Raw genomic sequence first — 22,000 nt, forward strand, 5'->3', positions numbered from 1 at the left:
AATTTCCAAATAACAAGATGCCAGGGGGAAAGTAGCCCCTCTACATGGCCGGCCACTCTGCTCATCTTGCTTTCAGTACTTCATGATTCCATTTTGCACATTCCACATATCTACAAGTGGTTGACTGGCTGGTAGCCATTTTTTTTTTTTAATTTTGCAAAATGAAGAAATGTGAAGCAAGTTAAGGAAATGGGGAAATATAAATGGAAACAGCAAGAAACTATACCTGGAAATCATAAAAAGTGATAGCATAATGAAACTTGAGTGTAGGAAAAAATTTTTTTAGAAAGGTAGAAGAATGTAGTTAAAGAGCTTGGTCCTTGGAGTTAGAGGAAAGCAGGAATCAAATTTCAGCTCTGCCACTGACAAGATATATTACAATCGTCAAGTTACTTTGTATCTCCAAGCCTCTGTTTTCTTTGTTTGTTTGTTTTGAACTCTAAAACAATACCTACCGGTTTTGTGATAATTTAAATAATGCATCCCTTGAATACAGTGTCTGATACATACTAACTATTCAAAAGAAGATAGTCATTATTATTGTAGAGGTTGTTTTGTTAGTTCTTATTCTATGAGCCCAGTCAGTAGGCAGTGCTATTAGCTAATGCTATCAGAATCTTTTCTATGTAAATAGTTGATTACTCAGAGAGAGTTTTAGTACTTCTCTACATTACCTACAGAAGTGTATTCAAAAGAAGTCCATGCATTTTTAAATTATTTTTAGTATGTCTCTTACCTTTGCTTTTATTGACAATTCCTCATGCTTACAGATTAGTTCCTCATTATCTGAAAGTGATGAACCTAGACTTTGTTCCTGTAAATCTCTTATGGTATTCTGAAACCAACAAGTAACCTAGGAAAAAAGCAACAAAGAGAAACAAAATTTCAAGTGATTACAAAAGGCAAGTAGAAATTCAGAAGTATTTGCTTAATTTTTCAAAACTTAGGTGATTTCAGTCTCTTTTTACATAAGCTCATCTCATGTTAAATTATTATGATTGGGTTTTTATTTTTTCTTCATTTCAATCTCTACATAAGAGGAAAAAAAATCCCTGAAAAGCATGAAAATGATATATCAGTTCAGTAGATTACATGGAATAGAGAAAATAATTCAGAATCTCCTAAAAACAAAGAACCAAAGTAGATTCCCATAGTCTATAAATCATGTATTCTTTTTGAATATAAATCTTCTCTGGATAAGAATATGAATGTGAGTATAGTTACATAAACTCAAATGAAGCTATTAAACAGCATATGTAGAATTATATTTCCCCTCGGGGCACCTGGGTGGCTCAGTCGGTTAAGCATCTGACATCGGCTCAGGTCATGATCTCACGGTTCGTGGGTTCAAGCCCCACATCGGCCTCTGTGCTGACAGCTAGCCCAGAGCTTGGAGCTTGTTTCAGATTCTGTGTCTCCCACTCTCTCTGACCCTCCCCTGCTCATGCTGTTTCACTCTCTCTTTTTCAGAAATAAATAAAAAACATTTTAAAAAAGAGAGAGAAAAAGAATTATATTTCCCCTCTAAAAAGACAATGCAAAAATCCTTAGTTTGTTGCAATTGCTAAAAATCTGTATTCAGAAAATGGAGAAGTTATTAAAATTCTGTTGATATAATAAATAGCTAAGGGCATGGCTCACATTCATTTAGACTTGATTTACAATATATACTTTACACAGGGTTGAAACAACAAATAGCAAAAGCTGCACATTTTTTTTGAAAAAAGCTGCACATTTTTAAATGGTGACATAAGTGGACATGGAACTGATGACATGGAGACCCTGGATGCAGATTCTTTATTCCCGTTAAGTCGAAGAGAATTTTACTCTCAAATCCTACACAGTATTATCTTCATGATCACATTGCAGCTCCTGGTCCCTAAGAGGCCACACACAACATGTGAGACAGTTTGCTACTTGCTTTTTGGACATCATTTTCCTTTCTCTCAACAACTCTCTAACAAGTACGATACCATCACTGTAGTCTTGAGGAGAGGTGAAGCAGCTTATCCAGGGCCATACAGTAAGTGGCAGGGCCAGGATTTGCCTCTAAACTTACATTAATCCAAAGTTCATGCTCCTTCCACTATGCCCTGCTGCCATCTTAGACCACCTAAAGTCTTACAGCCCTGGTCATTAGGGAGAATGACTTCAAACCTGAAAAATGAATGCTGGCATGCCATTCAGAATGGTGGGCAGTGCTCAAACATTATGCTATGTCTTTTTACAGACTAGGTTTTCTTGCCTGCAACAGCCTCAGGATTTCTCTGAACTCCTAGAACATGGAGAAATGCGTGAAGCAGGTGGTCAAAGAGAAAGCTAGGTAAGTCCTGGAGCAATCCACATGATAAATGTACCCTTTCCCCCCACCACACACAAACACACACTACACAAAAATCAAGTTAGGAGTTACCTAGAACATTCCATTACCATTACTGAGCTGCTATCACAAAGCTGATTATGAGATCAAATGGTCTATACCAACATTTAGCATGTATCTGCATGGAATAAGCAGTACAATTTGGGACACAAGGGTCTCTCCAGGTTTCTGCTAAATGGAAATCTTTGCGAACTAGCATTTTAAGCTATCATTAGTGCAATTAAAAAGTAATGATAACCCTATGGTAGTTTTCATGTGAAGTACACCTCATTTTCTTCAGAATATTTGGTAACCTGTACATAATGTACACATTAGACAATCTCCTTATCTAAATACTGTATTGGTGTATTTACAATTATTTGAAGGTAAATTTCTATTAACCCAATTAGAACTAGATGATATGTACAATATGCATATTAGAACCCAAAGAGAGTATTTTATCAAGAGCTATAACATTTATTCATTAATGGGGCACCTGGGTAGCTCAGTCAGTTAAAGCATCTGATTTTGGCTCAGGTCATAATCTCACAGTTCATGAGTTGGAGCCCCACGTCGGGCTCTGTGCTAACAGCTCAGAGCCTAGAGCCTGCTTCAGATTCTGTGTCTCCCTGTCTCTTTGTCCCTCCCCCACTTGCATATGTGCCTCTCTCTCTCAAAAATAAACATTAAAAATGTTTTTAATTTATTCATTAATTAATTTTTATAAAAATAATTTCTCACAAAAGATGTGGTAAGCCCATATAAATACACAACCCCAGAGCAATGATTTAAAGGCTTCATCAAAGAAAACTGGATCATGAATATAGCTAACTTTAAGAGAACATTTATTTTATTAAATACTGGAAGTGAGTTTTATTTATTCTTAGCTAACATGGGAGGAATTCAGAAATCTCAAGAATGCTTTAATAGGGAAAGTTAATATAGAATCTGAGTGAATAAAAAATAGGTACAAACAGGTGTTTGCTAATCTCTAAAAACAGGTGAGAACCCTGAACCCTCCGATAATCCTATTCAATTTTGTGAGTCAAAGACTTGTCATCTAGCACATGCCATCTCAGTGATGAAAGCCAGGAAGGAGTGAGTTGTTTTGATTTTTAAAAGGTATCTACTGACCTCATCCCCTAGATTTGGCAAATACTATGTCAACCCCCAAAGGATACTCTTCCTGTATGGTAATACTATTCCTTATAGGAGAATGTAGTTATTCTGTGCCATTCTGATCACATACCTTCCTGATAAAGCATGCTGACTCCCTAGATCTACACATTTTTACTACCAAATGCTCTCTGGGAAGAAACATAAAAACAAGTTGGTATAAAACTCAGAAGTAAGTAGTTCATCGTAGGGGTGTTACATCTCATCATGAGGCATCACACACATGAGCAGCCTCTTAGATCAGATTTACTGTGTGGTGCTGTGGGATGCACACAGAATAGGCTCCTGGAGTCCTTCTGATGTAAAAGCAGGACGCCTAAATTACTGAGAGTACGTCAACCATAATACTCAGCCACTCAATAAATCAGTCATTGCATCTCACAAGTAGCTACCGCAGACAGCTGCATAGATATTCCAAGAGCCCTTTTTATAAGCGTTTAAATTATATCAGCTGCTGTCCAAAACCCCGAGTGAGAAGTACAATAAATGATGCATCAGGACATTCTGTAGAACATGGTCCTTGCAAAAGGATGAAAACATGAGCTAAGAGTTCAGGGGATATAGATAGGAAGGAAGAGATAAACCATTCAGCGTATGTAATAGAAATCAGTTCTGGACAGTGAAGGATTAAGGTAGAAATGGCAAAATGTTTTGTCTCTTCTCAGCTCCTACCTTATAGCTTGAACTCAGCAATGTGTTCATGATCATCCTACCAGTTTGATATGACATTCTAGGTACTCAGTGCCCAGCAGAGGTAGAACTAAAATAGAGAAGGGGTAGAGATCTTATTTGGGGATGGAAGAGGAATACCTACCAGAGAGTGAGAGGAAATAGAAAGAGAAAGGGAAGTCAGAAAATTCAAAGAAGGAGTGATTAGGGATGTTCACTGAGAACCAAGAGCTGCCTTGAAAATTAAAGAGGAGTGCCAGGAAAACACACTCAAATGCTTTTATGCAGACCTGCACTGTCCTATATGGTAGTCACTAACCACATATGGCTATTGAGTACTTGGATTGTGCCAAATTCAAACTGAGATGTGCTCTAAGTATAAAATACACAGCAAATTTCATAGACTTTGTATAAAAAATAATAAAAATACCTTGCTAAGAATGCTAGCATTGATTAAATATCAAATACTTAGATTTGTTAGGTTAAACAAAATGCGTTACTGCTTTTCTCTTTTTATGTGACTCTTTACTTTTTTAATGTGGCTGCTAGAAAATTTGAAATCATATATGTGACTTGAATTGTATCTTTAGTAAATGGTTCTGCCATTCGAGGATATTCAGGCTACTATGTTGGATAATTGTACATCTAAGGACTTAGTTTTAATTAAAGGCAATTTTAAATAGCAGAGACAAGAGAACGTTGAAATGAGATCTCAGTTGATAAGCATTTATGGACCACTGAGTGGAGGCTAAGGAAGTAGAGCTAATGACACTTTCAAACAAGCTTATTGGTTCAGTAGAGGTGGGATCTGATGACAGCTTTAAGGAAGCAGGGACAACAAAAGGGCTTCTCTGCATTTCTTTTTCTTTAGCTGATTAGACGAGACTCAAGCATTTTTTTGAGACTCAAGCACAGCGACTGAAGGTGGATGAAGGAGAGTTGAGGCAAGAACATACCAGGAAGAGGGGAAAGGCTGGAAGAGAGCGCTAAGTGGGAGAGGAAAGGCTAGTCTTTGCTTGTTGGATGACCCATCCCCACCTCAACACTCTGCTGGGAGGTAAAAAATGAAGAAAGTAAGAGATGAACCCAACCATTGCAGAAAAGTGGCAGGGACTACTCTAGCCAGGTTACAAGTTACCTTATCCAAATTTTACAGCCCTCCTCTATGGAGAGATTTGCTTTTCAGCAGAGGAAACACACCCAGCAGGTGTGTTATAAGATTAAGCAACTTGCCTAAGGTCACACAACCAGTAAGAGGAAAGTCCCACAGGTAGAGGCAGAAATGTCATGATCGGAATTCATATTTTCTTGGCTAGTGTTTTTCCTCTCATCACCTCCGTATGCAGAACCAAAGGATTCCGGAGGAAAGAAATGGTTGTTATAGGTTATGTTTATGAACGTTCTTAAGACAAAAACCTAAATGCAACACCCTAGCTACAGAGTCTAACATGGAAATAGGTTCTGTGTACCACCACGGGGGCTCGATGGAAACACTGTGTTAGAGAGAACAGACGTGTGGGTCAGGTCCATCAGGAGCAGCGCCTGAGATGAAGAGGATGGCAGAGGGCAGAGGTGACAGTAAGGGCAAACCCAATTCCAAAGACAGGAGTGAAACCTGGGAATGCAAGCGATAGAAAATGCTGACAGTCAAGAATAAAACACTCAGGTGGCATGAAGGTGAACTGCTGCTGCAGCCTAAAGCGATGCATCAGACCGCCAAAAACTACCAGTCTCTTTTTCTGCAATTTGTTCTACAGTCCAAGATCAGATCTTATTTTTTGATCTTTGTTTAAAACTATGCTGGAGGAGGCGAGCTAGCAATAAGCAATTCAAACTACCTTAACAGAAATGCTTAAGGGAAGATGAAAATCTCTTCAAATTACTTTCATTTTCTTTTCCATGTGCGAACAATTCTTGACAAATAGCTGGTTACTACTAAAGACAAAAGCTGATAAAGGAGAGGAAAAGGCATCAGTTGTTTATCTTCTTTTTCCAAGGACTTTTTAAAATCTCTCTTCCAATTATCAAAAAGGCACACATATATAATGTTGTTTTCAATCATAGTGGATGGCCAGAGATGACAGTTCTAATGTTGACTTTTGAAGGCATGTTAGTATTATAACAACTATTTTATCTCCCATAAGGTTTTTTTCTTTTTTACAGCAGGGAAACCTGGAGCCATTATTTTGTACTAGGCAATATGGTCAAATGTGCTCTGTATTTAACTAGGCAATAATTAAACTTCAAATATCCGTTTGTTAAATTGGGTGATAATGTGTACTAGGGAAAGAGGCACTAAAGCCATGTTGCAAATGTTTGTACCTGAGGACTTGGGGACAGGGGAGGAAAGAAGAATTACTCCCTAAAACATGGATTGAGTTTCTTTTTAGATGCATTCTGGGACTAACTATTGGCTTGTGATTATTTGGCCTTCATCTCCAGAGATTCTCGGAGGATAGTGTTCACAAAATTTCTTTTGTGGAATCTGGAAGCTCTCCATGAATTACTGAAGTCAACTGGAAGGTATTAGTATCTCCTCAACAAATTATGGAATCCCAGTATTCTCTGCTGATGGGTAGAAGGAAAGCTAAAAGGTGTTGTTTGTCATGAAGCAAATTTGTTACTTTATAAACAGCTTCGTAGATAATCTATCTCCTTGTCTGGAGTCACAATTTTTATTTAATTATTCTGATGTGTGTTGACATATCATTTTTCTTCTCACATCTATACAGAAGAAAAATGGCACTAAGGACTTCCTCCCTTCCCTTCCCAATACTGGCCTCAACTCTTATTTGTGTTTATGTAGACTCTTTACTTTCAACTACTTAATGATAGAAAGCCATTTAGTTCAGTGGATAAAATCAGTACAGTGGACATCTCTGGGCCTAAATTTTATGTCTAGCATTACCTTTGACTCAATGGGGCAAATCCTCCCAGCGGTAAAAGAAAGTCTTTATTTTAAGAAAGGAAACAGACTAGCCTAGTGTCTCAGCAATGTGCATTTCTGCCAAAAATATCTAAAGCACAGTTTTCCCAATATAACTTAGGGTTCTACCACAAGTGATCCTGAGCTAATTATATTCCCTGTGTGTGTGTGTGTGTGTGTGTGTGTGTATGAGAGAGAGAAAGAGAGAGAGAGAGACATATACAGAGACAGAGACAGAGAGAGAGAGACAAAGAACAGACATTATAGGGCTACTTAGGAGTGGACCAAAGTTTGACATTCTCACATTACCATCCCCATTCCTAAGTCACGTAGCCAAATATATTTCACACTGAAACTTTGGCCTATATTCTTGGTTGTTGGAAAAAATGAAAGTCAGAAACTCTAATATTGACAGGATAAAGAACTGCTAATTTTTAAGAGATGTCATTCTTTCAAAATACGCTGTTCATTTTATTTGCTTATAAATCTCCCTATAAAAAGCATTAAAGTTAATTATACTCTTTGCTTGTCTTTGAGGACCATGAGAATGAGGGTAGAGGAAAGAATGAGTCCCACTTCCTGGCCAGCTTGGGGTGGTAGCAGTGTTGAGAAAAGGAAAGCCAATCAATCTTCAGCACCAGGGGCAAGGAAGAAAAAGAGCTTGGGGTAGTGGAAGGAGACATACAGACATACTGAGCAGACAGCTCAAGTAGCACAGCTAACTGTCATACAATAGAAGGGTCTGAGGATCAGGGATCAATGCAGAGCCTTTCCCAGTGAGTACCAGCTTTGTCATCAGTCCTACCACTGTCGAAAGTGCCATTTAGTTAGAGTGTGTGTCCCCCTCTTAGTGACTATTTGGTGGCTTAAATAATTATGCCTAATTAACATGTTGTTAAGCCAATTGAACAGTATGTAGAAATGACAAAGCTTGGGGCGCCTGGGTGGCTTAGTCGGTTAAGTGTCCGACTTTCGCTTAGGTCATGATCTCGCGGTTCGTGGGTTCGAGCCCCGCATCAGGCTCTGTGCTGACTGCCAGCTCAGAGCCTGGAGCCTGTTTCAGAGTCTGTGACTCCTCCTCTCTCTGACCCTCTCCTGCTCACGCGGTCTCTCTCTCTCTCCTAGAAATAAATAAAACATTAAAAAATTTTTTAAAAAAGAAATGACAAAGCTTAATGGTTAAATAATCAACCATAAGAAGTATAAATGAGCTAAAAAATAGCTAAAGGTAAAGAAAGTTAAAGATAAAAAATTAATTTTAATTAAAAAAATTTTTAGTGTTTATTTTTGAGAGTGAGACACAGAGTAGGAGAGCAAGAGGGGCAGAGACAGAGAGAGAGAGAGAATTCAAAGCAAGCTCTAGGCTTGATCTGTCAGCACAAAGCCCAACATAGGGCTCGAACTCACAAAGCATGAGATCATGGCCTGAGCCAAATTTGGACACTTAACTGACTGAGCCACCTGGGCACCCTGAAAAAATTAATTTTAAGCTTTATCTTACACACAAAGTTGGCTTTCTGAAGAAACTACACTGACTACCAAGCCATGGAAAGGCATTTATTTCCCGTCTGTATCATAAATATTTTGTAAAGCTAAGATCACCTAGTAATTTAGAGAAATGTGTGGGACCTGGCCAACATGTAAAATTTTATGTGCAGAGATTATCCAGTAAAGCTGAGAAAGTGACCATCAATATATTATAGTGATGTGGTGATCATCTGAACATTTATTGAGCACTTACCATATGTCAGGCTGTGCTCTAAGCATTTTTTACATATATAATATCATGGTTTTTTATAGAAAATCTATAAAAATGTAGAAATACTATAAATACTATTATTATCCCCATTTTTCAGAAAAGGAAACTGAACCATAGAAGTAACTAGTAAATGTCAGAGGTAGAATTGATATCTATGTTATCTGCACCAGAGTCCCTCTGTCATGACCTTTGACATACAGTGTCTTTGAAAGTAATACTGATTAGCATGCATTCTATTTTGGAGGGGTTTCTATTGCTTTAAAATCATATGCTTCTCCTGTACTGTAAGATAGTTTGCATTTACTGCTGGCATGTCTTAGTGTAAATTCTAGAGCTAGCCTATGTGTTAAAATAGACCTCTAATAGGGGCGCCTAGGTGGCTCAGTCATTTAAGTGTCCAACTTCGGCTCAGTTCAGGTCCCACATAGGGCTCTGTGCTGACAGCTCAGAATCTGGAGCCTGCTATGGGTGCTATGTCTCCCTCTTTCTCTGCCCCTCTGCCTCTCACACTCTGTCTCTCTCTGTCTCAGAAATAAATACACACACACACACACACACACACACATACACACACACACACACACAGAAACTAAAATAAATAAAACTATAAATTTTAATCTACAAGTAGCTAGAAAGTCATATATGTCTGTTACTGGGCTGAGCTATTGGATAGCAGTGTCTCCAAGATAATTCAATCCTTATTTTGGTTTTATGCCAGCCAGTGTTAGAAAGCTGCATTCCAAGAGAGACATTTTTTTACAAAACACTTACACTAATCTAGCCACTTTTATGTTCTCATATTAATCTGGTCAACTGTTCAAGCTCTAAGTCCTGTTTAGAAGATAGCACCATATAAAGGAGAATACACTTGTGTGTGTGTAAGTGTATATGTGTGCACACACACACAGGCTTTATAGCTCCCCACCAGGCACAAGGCTGGAGCCCTGAAGCTGTGTGTATTATATGTGCCATCTTTGATGCCATTTTAATTGCCTACTTACAAAGAATATGATTATATATGGCTACATGATCATGATCATATTATAAAACCTTCCAAATGTGAATTCTGTTACCTGTTTTTCCTCCTGCAAAGATTTCTATATTATAAGTATATGTGATCTGGGTAGTAAAAAGAGATTATGTGCCCTTATGTCTTACTTAATTCTCTTAGATGTCCTTGACACTGTCTTGTACAAAGAGACCATGAATAACTTAGTTTTAATTTATTTGTTTGTCTCACTTATGCCTGATTGGAGCAATTGAGAAAAATTACATTCATAAATCTTCTTGCCAAGATAATTAATTATGCACAAAATATTCCAAGCTGCTTCTGATTTTCATTAATGAAGCAGATTATCTGCAAAATAAAATGCTGCTGGAGTTGGGAAGAAAGGTCAGCCAGCCATTCATCTTTAAGTGTAAAACAAGTACACGTTTTTATATCTGAAAAACAATGGTAACAAGAGAACATGCTATGATTATATTTATCATACCATCACATCCCAATTAAGATAGAAAATTATGTGGTTTTCATTTGCTTTTTTTTTTTTCCTGTGACCGATATAAATCCTATATCACCACTATTCTGGTCAGCTAATTTCTTTTCCAAAGGAGAGTTAGCTGAACTATATCATTAAAAGAATTAGGCCATAAGCACTTAGAAACAAAGAAGCACTAAATGCACCTTTTAAATGGCCCTTATGAGAGAAGACACATCAGATATTCAGACATCTACATTATTATTCATCAGTAATCTTTGCTCTAACTCCCTCCTTAATTTTCCTTTTTCTTAAGTAGTTAAAATGATTGACAAAGCTGGAATTTTGTTAATGTAATATTTAACAGATCTTATGTTCCCTAAAATAAATACAGACCTGACAGAAAAATCTTTACCTTCCAATGAAGCATATGCCTCTGTATAAACTCATGGTTCAACAATGTTCTAGGATTATCAGGTAGATCACCCAGGAACATGATCATTATAGAGCCCAATTACTATCTAACAGAGGCACATCCAACTCGGTGTTGCTGCTGCTGCCACTGTTCACCACTGCATCAAGAGAACTTTAAAATAGAATGAAAATCTTAAAAACCTAGGTAATATAATTATGTTTGTATCTACCTGGATTTTAAAATACTTCCTTGTTCACATAATTATAAACACACAAAGTATTAATTATTGTTTATAATATTGAGAAACTGGAGAGACTTTACTTCCTCACCAATAGGATTTTGTTTTAAATTGTGTGATAGCTGGGGCGCCTGGGTGGCTTAGTCGGTTAAGCGTCCGACTTTCGCTTGGGTCATGATCTCGCGGTTCGTGGGTTCGAGCCCTGCGTCGGGCTCTGTGCTGACTGCCAGCTCAGAGCCTGGAGCCTGTTTCAGTCTGTGACTCCCTCCCTCTCTGACCTTCCCCTGCTCACGCTGTCTCTCTCTCTCTCTCCTAGAAATAAATTAAAAAAAAAACATTAAAAATAAATAAATAAATAAATAAATTGTGTGATAGCTTGGGGCACCTGTGTGGCTCAGTCTGCTGAGCGTCTAACTTCGGCTCAGGTCATGATCTCATGGTTTGTGGGTTCAACCCCTACCTCAGGCTCTGTGCTAACAGCTCAGAGCCTGTAGCCTGCTACAGATTCTGTGTCTCCCTCTCCCTCTGCCCCTCCCCTGCTTGCTCTTTCTCTCTTTCTCTCTCTAAAATAAATGTCTATTGGGGCGCCTGGGTGGCTTAGTCGGTTAAGCGTCCGACTTTCGCTTAGGTCATGATCTCGTGGTTCCTAGGTTCGAGCCCCGCATCGGGCTCTGTGCTGACTGCCAGCTCAGAGCCTGGAGCCTATTTCAGAGTCTGTATCTCCCTCTCTCTCTGACCCTCCCCTGCTCACGCTCTCTCTCTCTCTCTCTCTCTCTCTCTCTCTAGCCTAGAAATAAATAAAAAATATTAAAATAAAATAAATGTGTATTAAAAAAATTTAAATTGTGTAAGAGCTTCATATTGTGACAGACAGTAACTATACTTATCTTGGTAAGCATGAGCATTGCATAATACATAGAATTGTCAAAACAATGTTGTATACCTGAGACTAATATTTTATATCAACTATACTTCAATGAAAAAAATGCTACATTAAAATAGTGAAATACTATATTAAAATTATTGATTGTAATTTTGACACAAGAATATACTTATGACTTCTTCAATTTAATTTAAAAATGAGGTAATAATACAGCACGTATAGGTTAATTACATTCGTTTGTATTTGTTTGGTTAGGTGTTCCTTTAATAAAGCGTGTGTGACTGTGCTCTTGCTTTTATAAAGGTCTGGAAGGTGGCAGTATGCCAAATGCTAATAGAAATTATCTGTGTGGATAGTGATCTCATCTACATTTTTAAATGTGATTATTAAATCACCAGCAAAAAAAGAATATAACTATCTTTTTCTTTTACTACTAACTGAATGTCCATGGAACAAAAATGGCTGTTGACATTATAAAAATGAGTTTTATTTGATACTGCTGGAGTTCACCTTTTGAACTCAAGACAAATAATGAAATATAGCATTTAATGCAAGGATAGTCTTTACTTAAAGGGCGCCTGGGTGGCTCAGTCGGTTGAGGTCCAACTTCGACTGAGGTCATGATCTCATAGCTTGTGGATTCGATCCCCATGTTGGGCTCTGTGATGACAAGTCGGAGCCTGGAGGCTGCTTCAGATTCTGTGTCCCCTTCTCTCTCTGTTCCTCCCCCCACTAGCACTCTGTCTCTCTCTCTCAAAAGTAAAAAAATAAAGATTAAAACAATTTTTTTAAAGAATAGTCTTTACCTAAGCATGGTGGTAGAGGTGAGTAGGAACATGGAAATATGCAATATGTCTATCTTTTTTCAGACAAAATGACAAAAAAATGCTAATACCAATATAGCCATTAGTATGTGGCAATTATTCTTCTAAGCACTTGGCATACAATGACTTATTTGATGATCCTAACAGCACATTGTTGTATTATATTTACATTTGATAGGAAACTGAGTCTGACTAAGGCTAAATACTTTCTCAGTCACGCAGCTAGTAAGTGGTGGAGCCAGGACTTTAAATGTTTTCAGTCAACAATGTAGACCCAGGATCTGTGCTCTTACAAGCGAGTACACAGAGGCAACAGTTACTTTATTAATTACACCAGCTATTGTCCACTGGTGCTAAAACGACAAAATATAACATGGGGTGTTTTAAGATTGAATGCCTATGGGCACCTGGGTGTGGCTCAGTCGGTTAAGCATCCAACTTTGGCTCAGGTCATGATCTCACAATTTGTGAGTTTGAGGCCCATGTCAGGCTCTTAGCTGACAGCTCAGAGCCTGGAACCTGCTTCAGATCTTGTGTGTGTGTCTCTCTCTCTGCCCCACCCTCACTCGCGCTACCTCTCGCTCTCCCTCTCTCTCTCTCTCAAAAATAAGTAAATATTTAAAAATTTAAAATATGAGCTTAAATTTTATACTTAAGAACATGACTACCTTGGGGCACCTGGGTAGCTCAGTCAGTTAAGCGTCCGACTTCAGCTCAGGTCATGATCTCGTGGTTCGTGGGTTCAAGATCCCCATAGGGCTCTGTGCNGAACATGACTATCTTATTTATTGTCCAATTTTATTAAAAATAACATTTATCCATATTATTATTTTAAGTTGATTTTGGTTTAACACTGTTAGGAATGGAATCTAATTGAAAGGCTAGTGCTCTTTACTAGAAATATACATTCTTAAAGGTTTCCTTTATCTAGAGCAGCCTCCAAAAACTAAACAGTATTGAGAGACCTCAACATGTATACCAACAGTAAAGCCAAATCCAAGGGAAAGACTATGGACCAGATGAGAAAGAATGCTTAAGTTGCAAATCTTAATCAGAGAAGGAGGACAAGGAAACTGATACGTATTAAGTGCCTCTCTGAATGCTAGACTTTGTGCTACATCTTTTATATGTTATTTCATTTAACCCTTCAACAACTCTATGAATTAATAGTTATTATTCCCAATTTAAAGATGAAATTCATTAAAACAATGAAATTTCACTATACACCTATCAGAATGGCCAGTGTGAGACACTGATAACACTGATAATGCTGGTCAGGATGTGAAGCCAAAGGAATTATCACTGCTGGTGGGAATGTAAAATGGTACAGCCAGTTTGGAAGATGGTTTGGCAATTTCTTATGCATATATTCTTACTATATATGAGCCAGCAGCCATATTCTTTGGTTTTTACCAAATGAATTAAAACTTATTTCCATACAAAAGTCTGTACATGAATCCATAGAGCCCCTTTATTCATAACTGCCAAACCTCGGAAGCAACCAAGATGTCTTCCAGCATGTGAATAGATAAATAAACTGTGGCAAATCCAGACAATGGAATGTTACTCAGCACTAAAAAGAAATGGCTATCAAGCCATGAAAAGACGTGGAGGGAACTTAAATGTATATTACTATGCGAAAACAGCCAGTCTGAAAAGGCTACATACAGATTCCAACTATATGACAACTGAAAAAGGCAAAGCTAAAGAGACAGTAAAAAGATCTGTGGTTGCCAAGAAAAAGGGTGAAATTGGAATGAATAGGCAGAACCACAGAGGATTCTTAGTGCAGTGAAATGGTGGATACATGTCGTTATCCATCTGACCAACCCACAGAATATATTGTACCAAGAGTGAACTATAACCTAAACTATGGATTTTGATGATAATGATATGTCAGTGTAGATTCACTGATTATAATAAATGTACCACTCTGGTGGAAGATGTTGATACTGGGAGAGATTGTACATATGCGGGAACAGAGGGTACTCTGTACTTTCCCACTCAGTTTTACTGTGAATCTAAAACGGCTCTAAAAAATAAAGTCTACTTTTGCGGCACCTGGTGGCTCAGTTGGTTAAGGGTCTGATTTCGGCTCAGGTCATGATCTCACTGTTCGTGGGTTCCAGCCCCATATTGGGCTCTGTGATGACAGCTCAGAGCTTGGAACCTGCTTCAGATTCTGTGTCTACTTTTCTCTTTGCCCCTCCCCCACTCACACTCTGTCTCTCTGTCTCAAAAATAAATAAAATGTTAAAAAATTTTTAAATAAATTCTACTTTTATTTTTTAAGTTTATATATTGATTAAAAGAGAGAGAGAGAGAGGTGGGGAGGGGCAGAGAGAAAGAGAGAATCTCAAGCAGGCTCCACACTGTCAGCATAGAGCCTGGTGCAGGGCCCAAACTCACAAACCAGGAGATCATGACCTGAGCCTAAACCAAAATTCAGATGCTTCACCAACTAAGCCACCCAGGTACCCCTAAAGTCTACTTTTAAAAAGCACCTCGTCAAGGGGCACCTGGGTGACTCAGTCAGTTAAGCATTAGACTTCGGCTCAGGTCATGATCTCGCAGTTTGTGAGTTCCAGCCCTGTGGCAGGCTCTGTGCTGACAGCTCAGAGCCTGCAGTCTGCTTCAGATTCTGTGTCCCTCTCTCTCTGTTCCTCCCCAGCTCATGCTCTGTCTCTCTCTCTCTCTCAAAAATAAACAAACATTAAAAAAGGAAACAACGCCTCATCAATAAAAGCACATGCTCCTCCTAAAAATGATAAGACCCCATAAGTTAGAGAATTCATCAAGTCAGAAATCTTCTATAATACTTTACTTTAGTTATTATCATACCTCTTTTGGGGGTGCCTGGGTGGCTCAGTTAAGCCTCCAATTCTATTTATTTATTTATTTATTTATTTATGGGATAGTGCAAGCAGGGGTGGGGCAGAGAGAGGGGAACAGAAGATCTGAAGCAGGGTCTGCGCTGACAGGCTGAGAGCAGCAAGCCCTATGTGGGTCTCGAACTCCTGAATTGGGAGATCATTACCAGATGCCAAAGTTAGGCACTCAACCAACTGAGCTATCCAGATGCCCCAAGCCTCCAATTCTTGATTTTAGTTCAGGTCATGATCTCATGATTCGTGGTATATAGCCCCACATCAGGCTGTGAGCTGAGAGCATGGAGCCTTCTTGGTATTCTCTCTTTCCTTCTCTCTGCCCGTCCCCCACTTGTGCAGACACTCTAAGTAAATAAGTAAAATAAAGTCATTTTGAAAAAAAATTTCTGATTTCTAGGGATGACAATATTTCTCTTAAGTATGTGCCTGAGTTAAAATGTTCATTTTGAAAAAAGATTTCTGATTTCTAGGGATGACAATATTTCTCTTAAGTATGTGCCTGAGTTAAAATGTTCATTTTGAAATTTGGAAGTCCTAGAGGCAGGGCTTTGGGTTAAAAACTCCATGCAAAGAGATAAGAAGGTTTCTTTAAGGACACAGGAGATCTGGGAAGATGGTGTCAGATCAGGAATAGGGAATAGAAAAGAGGGACAGGAAGAGAGAGAGTGTTATAATAGACTCATTTATGATAGGGAAGACAAGGAACATAGAAACAGTTGTTTTATAAACAATTTTAAGTTGATTCTTGTCCTGAGCATTAATTTTCCTTTGTTATGCCAGAATCACCAGTAAAAGGCCATTGCATTGGATAATGAGGATGTGAAGGTGGGGCGGGCAAAGAGCTAAGCTGGGGAGTGGATGAGGGCGGACAGGTAAAACACAGCAGAAAGAAGAGAGCGGCTGGCAGTAGTCTAGGCAAATGGCTAAAAGTGGAGGTAGGTTGGAAAGTGTATGGTGACTTGATGGGGAGGCAATCCAATTCCAGCAGAATGTATGAATGGAGCCCCCACATCTGGGTCTCTGCTCTTTGCCACCTCCTCAGAGAGGCTTTCTCTGATTAAAAGTAGACAAACACAAGATAAAGTACTGCTCTATTTGATTTTCTTTATAATACTTACAATTTTCATTTGTTTATGGTGTGTCTTTCTAATCACACTAGAACAGAGGTTCTCATCGGGGGTAATTTTGTCCCCCAAAGGCCATTTAGCAATGTCTGCAGACGTTTTTTTGTTGTCACAATAAGGATATTCTGCAAGCACCTAGTGAGTAGAGGTCAGGAATGCTATTCAACATCCTAGAGAGCATAGGACAGTCCTCCAAAGTTACCTAGATAGTGCTGAGGTTGAGAAACTGCATTAGAAGGGAAATTCCCAGAGGGAAAGGACTTTGTCTTTTGTGTTGTTATTCCCAGTAGGATAGCACATGGTAGGTGTTAGTTGAATAAGCGTTAGTTGAAGGTGTGATCATTATTTAAGTCTTCACTTTTCCAGCTTGAAATAAGAACCAGTTTCTCTTGGCCTCATCTATGCTCCCAGCCATAGGTCTGTCTGTCCAGTCTGGATCAGAGCAGCAATATAAAACATGTGAAGGGACCTCTTGTCCATGCATCTAGACCAGGAGACCTCCTTCCACATATTTCTCCCTGAAAATTCCCTCCACTTACTCTGTACAGATTTAAGCATGGGAAGGGGACAACTAGAAATATTGCAATAAATATCCCACCTGTTTGAGGTGGGGGTTTGCAAAGAAAGTTCTATTCATGCTTCCCCTCAACTAATTGGGGCAAAAGGAATGTGCAGCAAGCATATTGACAACTTATCAGAGTTGTGCCTGAAGTTGGGGTAATGAGCTCTAAAAAGTTGGCAAACTCATGAACCTCTTGCCCCAAACTCTAACCATTGAGCATCCAGCCACAGGCCAAGGTCATATTTCTTCATTGCACCAGACCAGTCTCCTTAGAATGCTATTTGGGGTTGACAGACTTTCTCACTGACACTAGCAGCAATGTAGTACAGTTCAGCACTATCCGGCCGCTCCAACTTTCAAGAAAACTACAAATTATATTTCAGAAATTCAAAGAAATGTGCCTAAAAGTAGTAACCTAGAAGGACATGAGAAAAATAATACAACAATAGAACACAGTCATTTTCAAAGTACCATAGGTACTTTACCATTTATAAAATCAATATTATGATCACAGGAAATATAAATCTTTGTTTTTCGTTTAACTTATGTGAGGAAACAACAAGTTAGTTTGGACCAAAAACCAAAGAATTTGATCGTGACATCTGAGGAACTATCCCAGGAAACATCCAGTCCACATAATAACCAAACTTAATTAGCTGAGGTCAGGATATCTTTAACTCCCCTTTGTGTTACCTGATTTTCTCGCTGGTCCCACTGACATATCTGCAGAACCTGACCCAGTTCTTGCTGCTGTTGCTTCAGATCCTTGTCTAGTTGCCGTCTCCTATCTTGTAGAAGCTCAAGAAGGCTGTCAATCTTCAGACAGCTGTTATGAGCACCCTGAATCAACTCAGAATTCACATTAGGTCCATCACACTTGAATTTTTCTATGAAGTCAGTGAGTTGTTGACTTTTGTTTAAAAGGGCGAGAGATCGTTCTAAGAGTTCTAGAAGAAAATTAGAAAGAAGAAAGAATAATGACATGAGCAAGCTTTTCTATAGTGATATTCACACTCTTGGTAGAATTTAAAATGTATGTAACCTTTATAATAACAATAAATTATACTGTAAGGAATTCAAATGTGCAAACATAAAATGCCTGTGATATAACTGGTCAGATACCATAACCTAACAATTTCTGTAGCACTAACTGCCAAATGATAGGATGCTTCAGTTCAGTGTAATACAGTACAGAGAGGGGAGAGATCATGGGATGTGAGCACTGTTTCAGTCGGGTTTTAGTGGTGTGATGCTGGTTAAGGTCCCTGCTCTCCTTGACATGTTCTATGTTCGGAAGTGAATGGGCTAATAATGAGGTTTAAAGTCTATGACCCAGGAGTCGTCCATGACACATTCCTCTCTCTCATTACCAAGACCTGTCAATTTCACCCTCTGTCTCCTACATGTGTCTACTTCTCTTCATCCCCACTACAGAAAACATTACTTGTTGCCTGGACTTGTGCAGCCACCTCTGAATTGCATCCTTCTCCAATCCATTCATCTATTCCCCATAGTCAGCCAGAGAGATTTTTTTCTAAACACAGTACGTCACACACATGCATACATGTTCGCACATGCACGCTTGCGCGCACACGTGCGCGCGCACACACACACACACACACACACACCAAACAATGGCTTCCCATAGCCTTAGAATTAAGGACAGATCCCCTGACATGATTTAAGTCTGGCATGGTCTGGGTCCTATCTTCTTTTCATATTTTCTTAATCTTTCTATTCTTCATCCCTCTCTTTTTACATACCTTACAAATGGTACATTCCCTTCTGCCCCAGAACTTTTCACTGTGTCCTCTGCCAGGAACGCCATTCTCCTCAAACCCTTCCTGGTCCACCTTTATTCTATTCATACTTCACGCCTTACTCAACTGCCACTACTTGAATGGATAAACCAGACTGAATCAAATCCTTCTATTAATTGTTCTCTTGATACAATATTCTTCTCATTCACAGCTCTTAGCACAACCATAGTTTTATACTTATGTGTTGGGTTAGTTGATTAGTGTCTCCCTTTGCCGCCAGACTCTGATGCAATATGACCATGATAATATCCCTAGCACTTAGCATAGTGACTGGCATAGGAGAGATGTTCAACAGTTTTTGTAGAATGCTTGAACGAGATCAAATGTATTAAGAGAGGGGGAAGAATTAAGAGAGATATAGGTGCTAGAGATCAGTGGTCCTCTAGAGATATAAAAAAGACTTTGAGAAGGCATGGGGTTTTGTGATGGGAAAGTGATAGAAACAGAAGCCAAGGTACCAGATTGAGAAGTAAGGAAGTAGTGCTGACGTGAAGTCAGTAAGACAGGGCAATCTTTGAGACATTTGCTGTTAGAAGGGAGAAAAAAAGAGAATATCAGCAGGGTTGAATATACTGCTTTTTATTTTTAGGATGGGGAGAACTATAAAGAACACCAGAGACTAAGTACCTTACCAAGTATCACACAACTAGAAAGGGAGTAACCAGTGCTAAAAACCATGTGCTCTGATTAGAAGCTCAGTGTTCTTCCCACTCTGCCATGGCACTCTACTTTAGCATTCTAACATTCCGCAGTTAACTGTGCAGCAATAATTGGGCTGTGGTAGCTGGGCCAGTTGTCTCTTTTAAATTGACACTTTTTTTTTTTTTTTTTTTGAGAGCCGGAAGAGAGAATGAGATAAGTGAAGACATTGGAAAGAAAGATTTTGATATGAAGAAGAAAGAATGTGAAGTAGTTTATTTCACATGACATAGAGCTGTCCAATAAAGTACCAAATGGTGTTATCTGCTCAGAGCGAGCAAGGTGTGCTCATGTCCACTGGGCAATTTGATTGGGAGTTAACAATGCGAAGCCACAAACAACAAGAACAACTTGAAACAAAAAGAGGATGGGATCATTCAAACAGAGTAAGAAGAGGCAGGGAGAACATTAGAGTAAATCTCTGAAAGGAATGGAAGCAAGCATGAATAAGATGGGAGAGGCAAGAGGCAGAAAAAGAACTATCTGTCTAGAACAAGTTCTTATATAAAAGTGAAAGAAAGAACTTGCAAATGAGGTGAAGACAGGTTATAGAGGGCCTTGTGTATCAAACTGAAGAATTTTAGTTTGTATACCCTATATGTGATCATCAGCATGACTGCATCTCATTTACATGTATATATATTTCCTTTGCATTGAAGAGTTTGTTATGATATTGTAAAAAGTTATACACACACACGGAATAAATATGGATAAGTGGCAAGGTTTCCACATAGTATTTATTTTCTTCCTTTCCATAACTAGCTCTTACACACTAGACTTTTCCAATGAGAGAGGGAAGCATAGCTCTAAGTGCTATGGTATTGCACACTTGACAGTGGAATGGGCCAACCTGTTCTGGTTCCTACAGAATGCATATAATTATCCAAAATTTCCATTTGTGATCTTTCTCTGGTTTTCTGTTTCAACATCTGCCAAAATAGTGTAATTACTATCATAGTACCACCAGGGATGGGATCTCTGGCCAAAGATAACTTGTAATCTGTACCCAGACTATAGTCAGTCTGTTACTTCTATCATGACAGTCATTAAAGTGGATAAATTCTTGCCTCGGTTTCCTCTGTTCGTTCCTTTGGTTCTTCCTCTGTTGGTTTCTTACATCTTAACTATTTTATTGTTTATGCTTTCCTAGCTATTTATTCATCAGTTGATCATACAAAGTGATGTATTTCTCCTCAAGAGTAAACTAGATAGAATATCATGAACTTCAAGAAATACAAAATCCCTATGGTATATTTATTTAAAGATTGCGTTTTTGAATACATAAAATCCTACTTTCTGACATGCCTTGTGATGTGAGGCAAGTATATAATTAATGAATTTTTATTGTTTGTTTTGATTGTCATTGTATCTAAGGAAGTTAATATTAAAGTACATTTTATCCTAATGCCAATACAGTTTGCCATTCTTAAGTATATGTAACAATTCAAGATGGATAGAGATGTACATAACTTAAGTGAATTTATAACTTGCTAAACAATCTTTCTAAATGAGTAATTTCTAAAAAGTATCAAAGTTACAGTCTTGGCATCTAGATCATGGGTGACATTTCTTCCTAAAACATTTTTAAGTATTCCAAATGTTCCTCAGTGGGATGATGTTTCCTAAACTCATTCCAAGGGCACTTTCAAATATATACAAAAGTAAAGAAAATAGTATAATGGATTCTAATGAACCTATATCTCAGCCACATTGAAAATATATAAAAAACATTTAAGAACAAGGAAATAACAATATGATTGTTACTGCAAGGAAGCTTCTTAGGTGTTATGTTCATTATAAGAAGATCACTGGAAAAGTGGAGGGCTCAGTTGTGATCCTTCATAGCTTAGTACCAACTTTCGCTTCCTTAGTATCCCTGCAGTGCCTTGTTTATTCCACAGGTTGTACCATTGTGTTGTGTCTTACACTAGAATTAAATATAAATAACACTTGATAAACATACTTTGGGTTGGATGCTATTCTATATTGTGGAGATTCAGAGATGTACTCATCTCTACCCTCCAGAGTCTCACAATCTGGTCATGGAGACAAATATGGAAATAAATTATTATTACATAGTATGCTGGGTGGTATAACAGGGACCCATGGGAAGCACAGAGGTAACTCACCAATGAGTGTATACATGCCCCAACCAAATTGTAGGCTTTCTCTACTCTCTT

The 22,000-nt window shown here is 38.4% G+C and overlaps 1 protein-coding gene across 1 annotated transcript in view; it reads right to left on the minus strand.

The window, feature by feature from the left end:
• Positions 1–22,000, minus strand: part of CCDC141 (coiled-coil domain containing 141) — a 193,212-nt gene that overhangs the window by 111,834 nt on the left and 59,378 nt on the right. The window contains exons 5-6 of the mRNA XM_077776352.1: positions 17,995–18,248; positions 737–853 (exon numbers count right to left, since the gene is read on the minus strand). Coding sequence (XP_077632478.1) covers positions 737–853; positions 17,995–18,248 — 371 coding nt within the window. The remainder of the gene's footprint in view (positions 1–736; positions 854–17,994; positions 18,249–22,000) is intronic.

This window comes from Crocuta crocuta, unplaced genomic scaffold (genome assembly GCF_008692635.1).
Source record: "Crocuta crocuta isolate KB4526 unplaced genomic scaffold, BGI_CrCroc_1.0 scaffold17, whole genome shotgun sequence".
NCBI classification, from domain to species: Eukaryota; Metazoa; Chordata; class Mammalia; order Carnivora; family Hyaenidae; genus Crocuta; species Crocuta crocuta.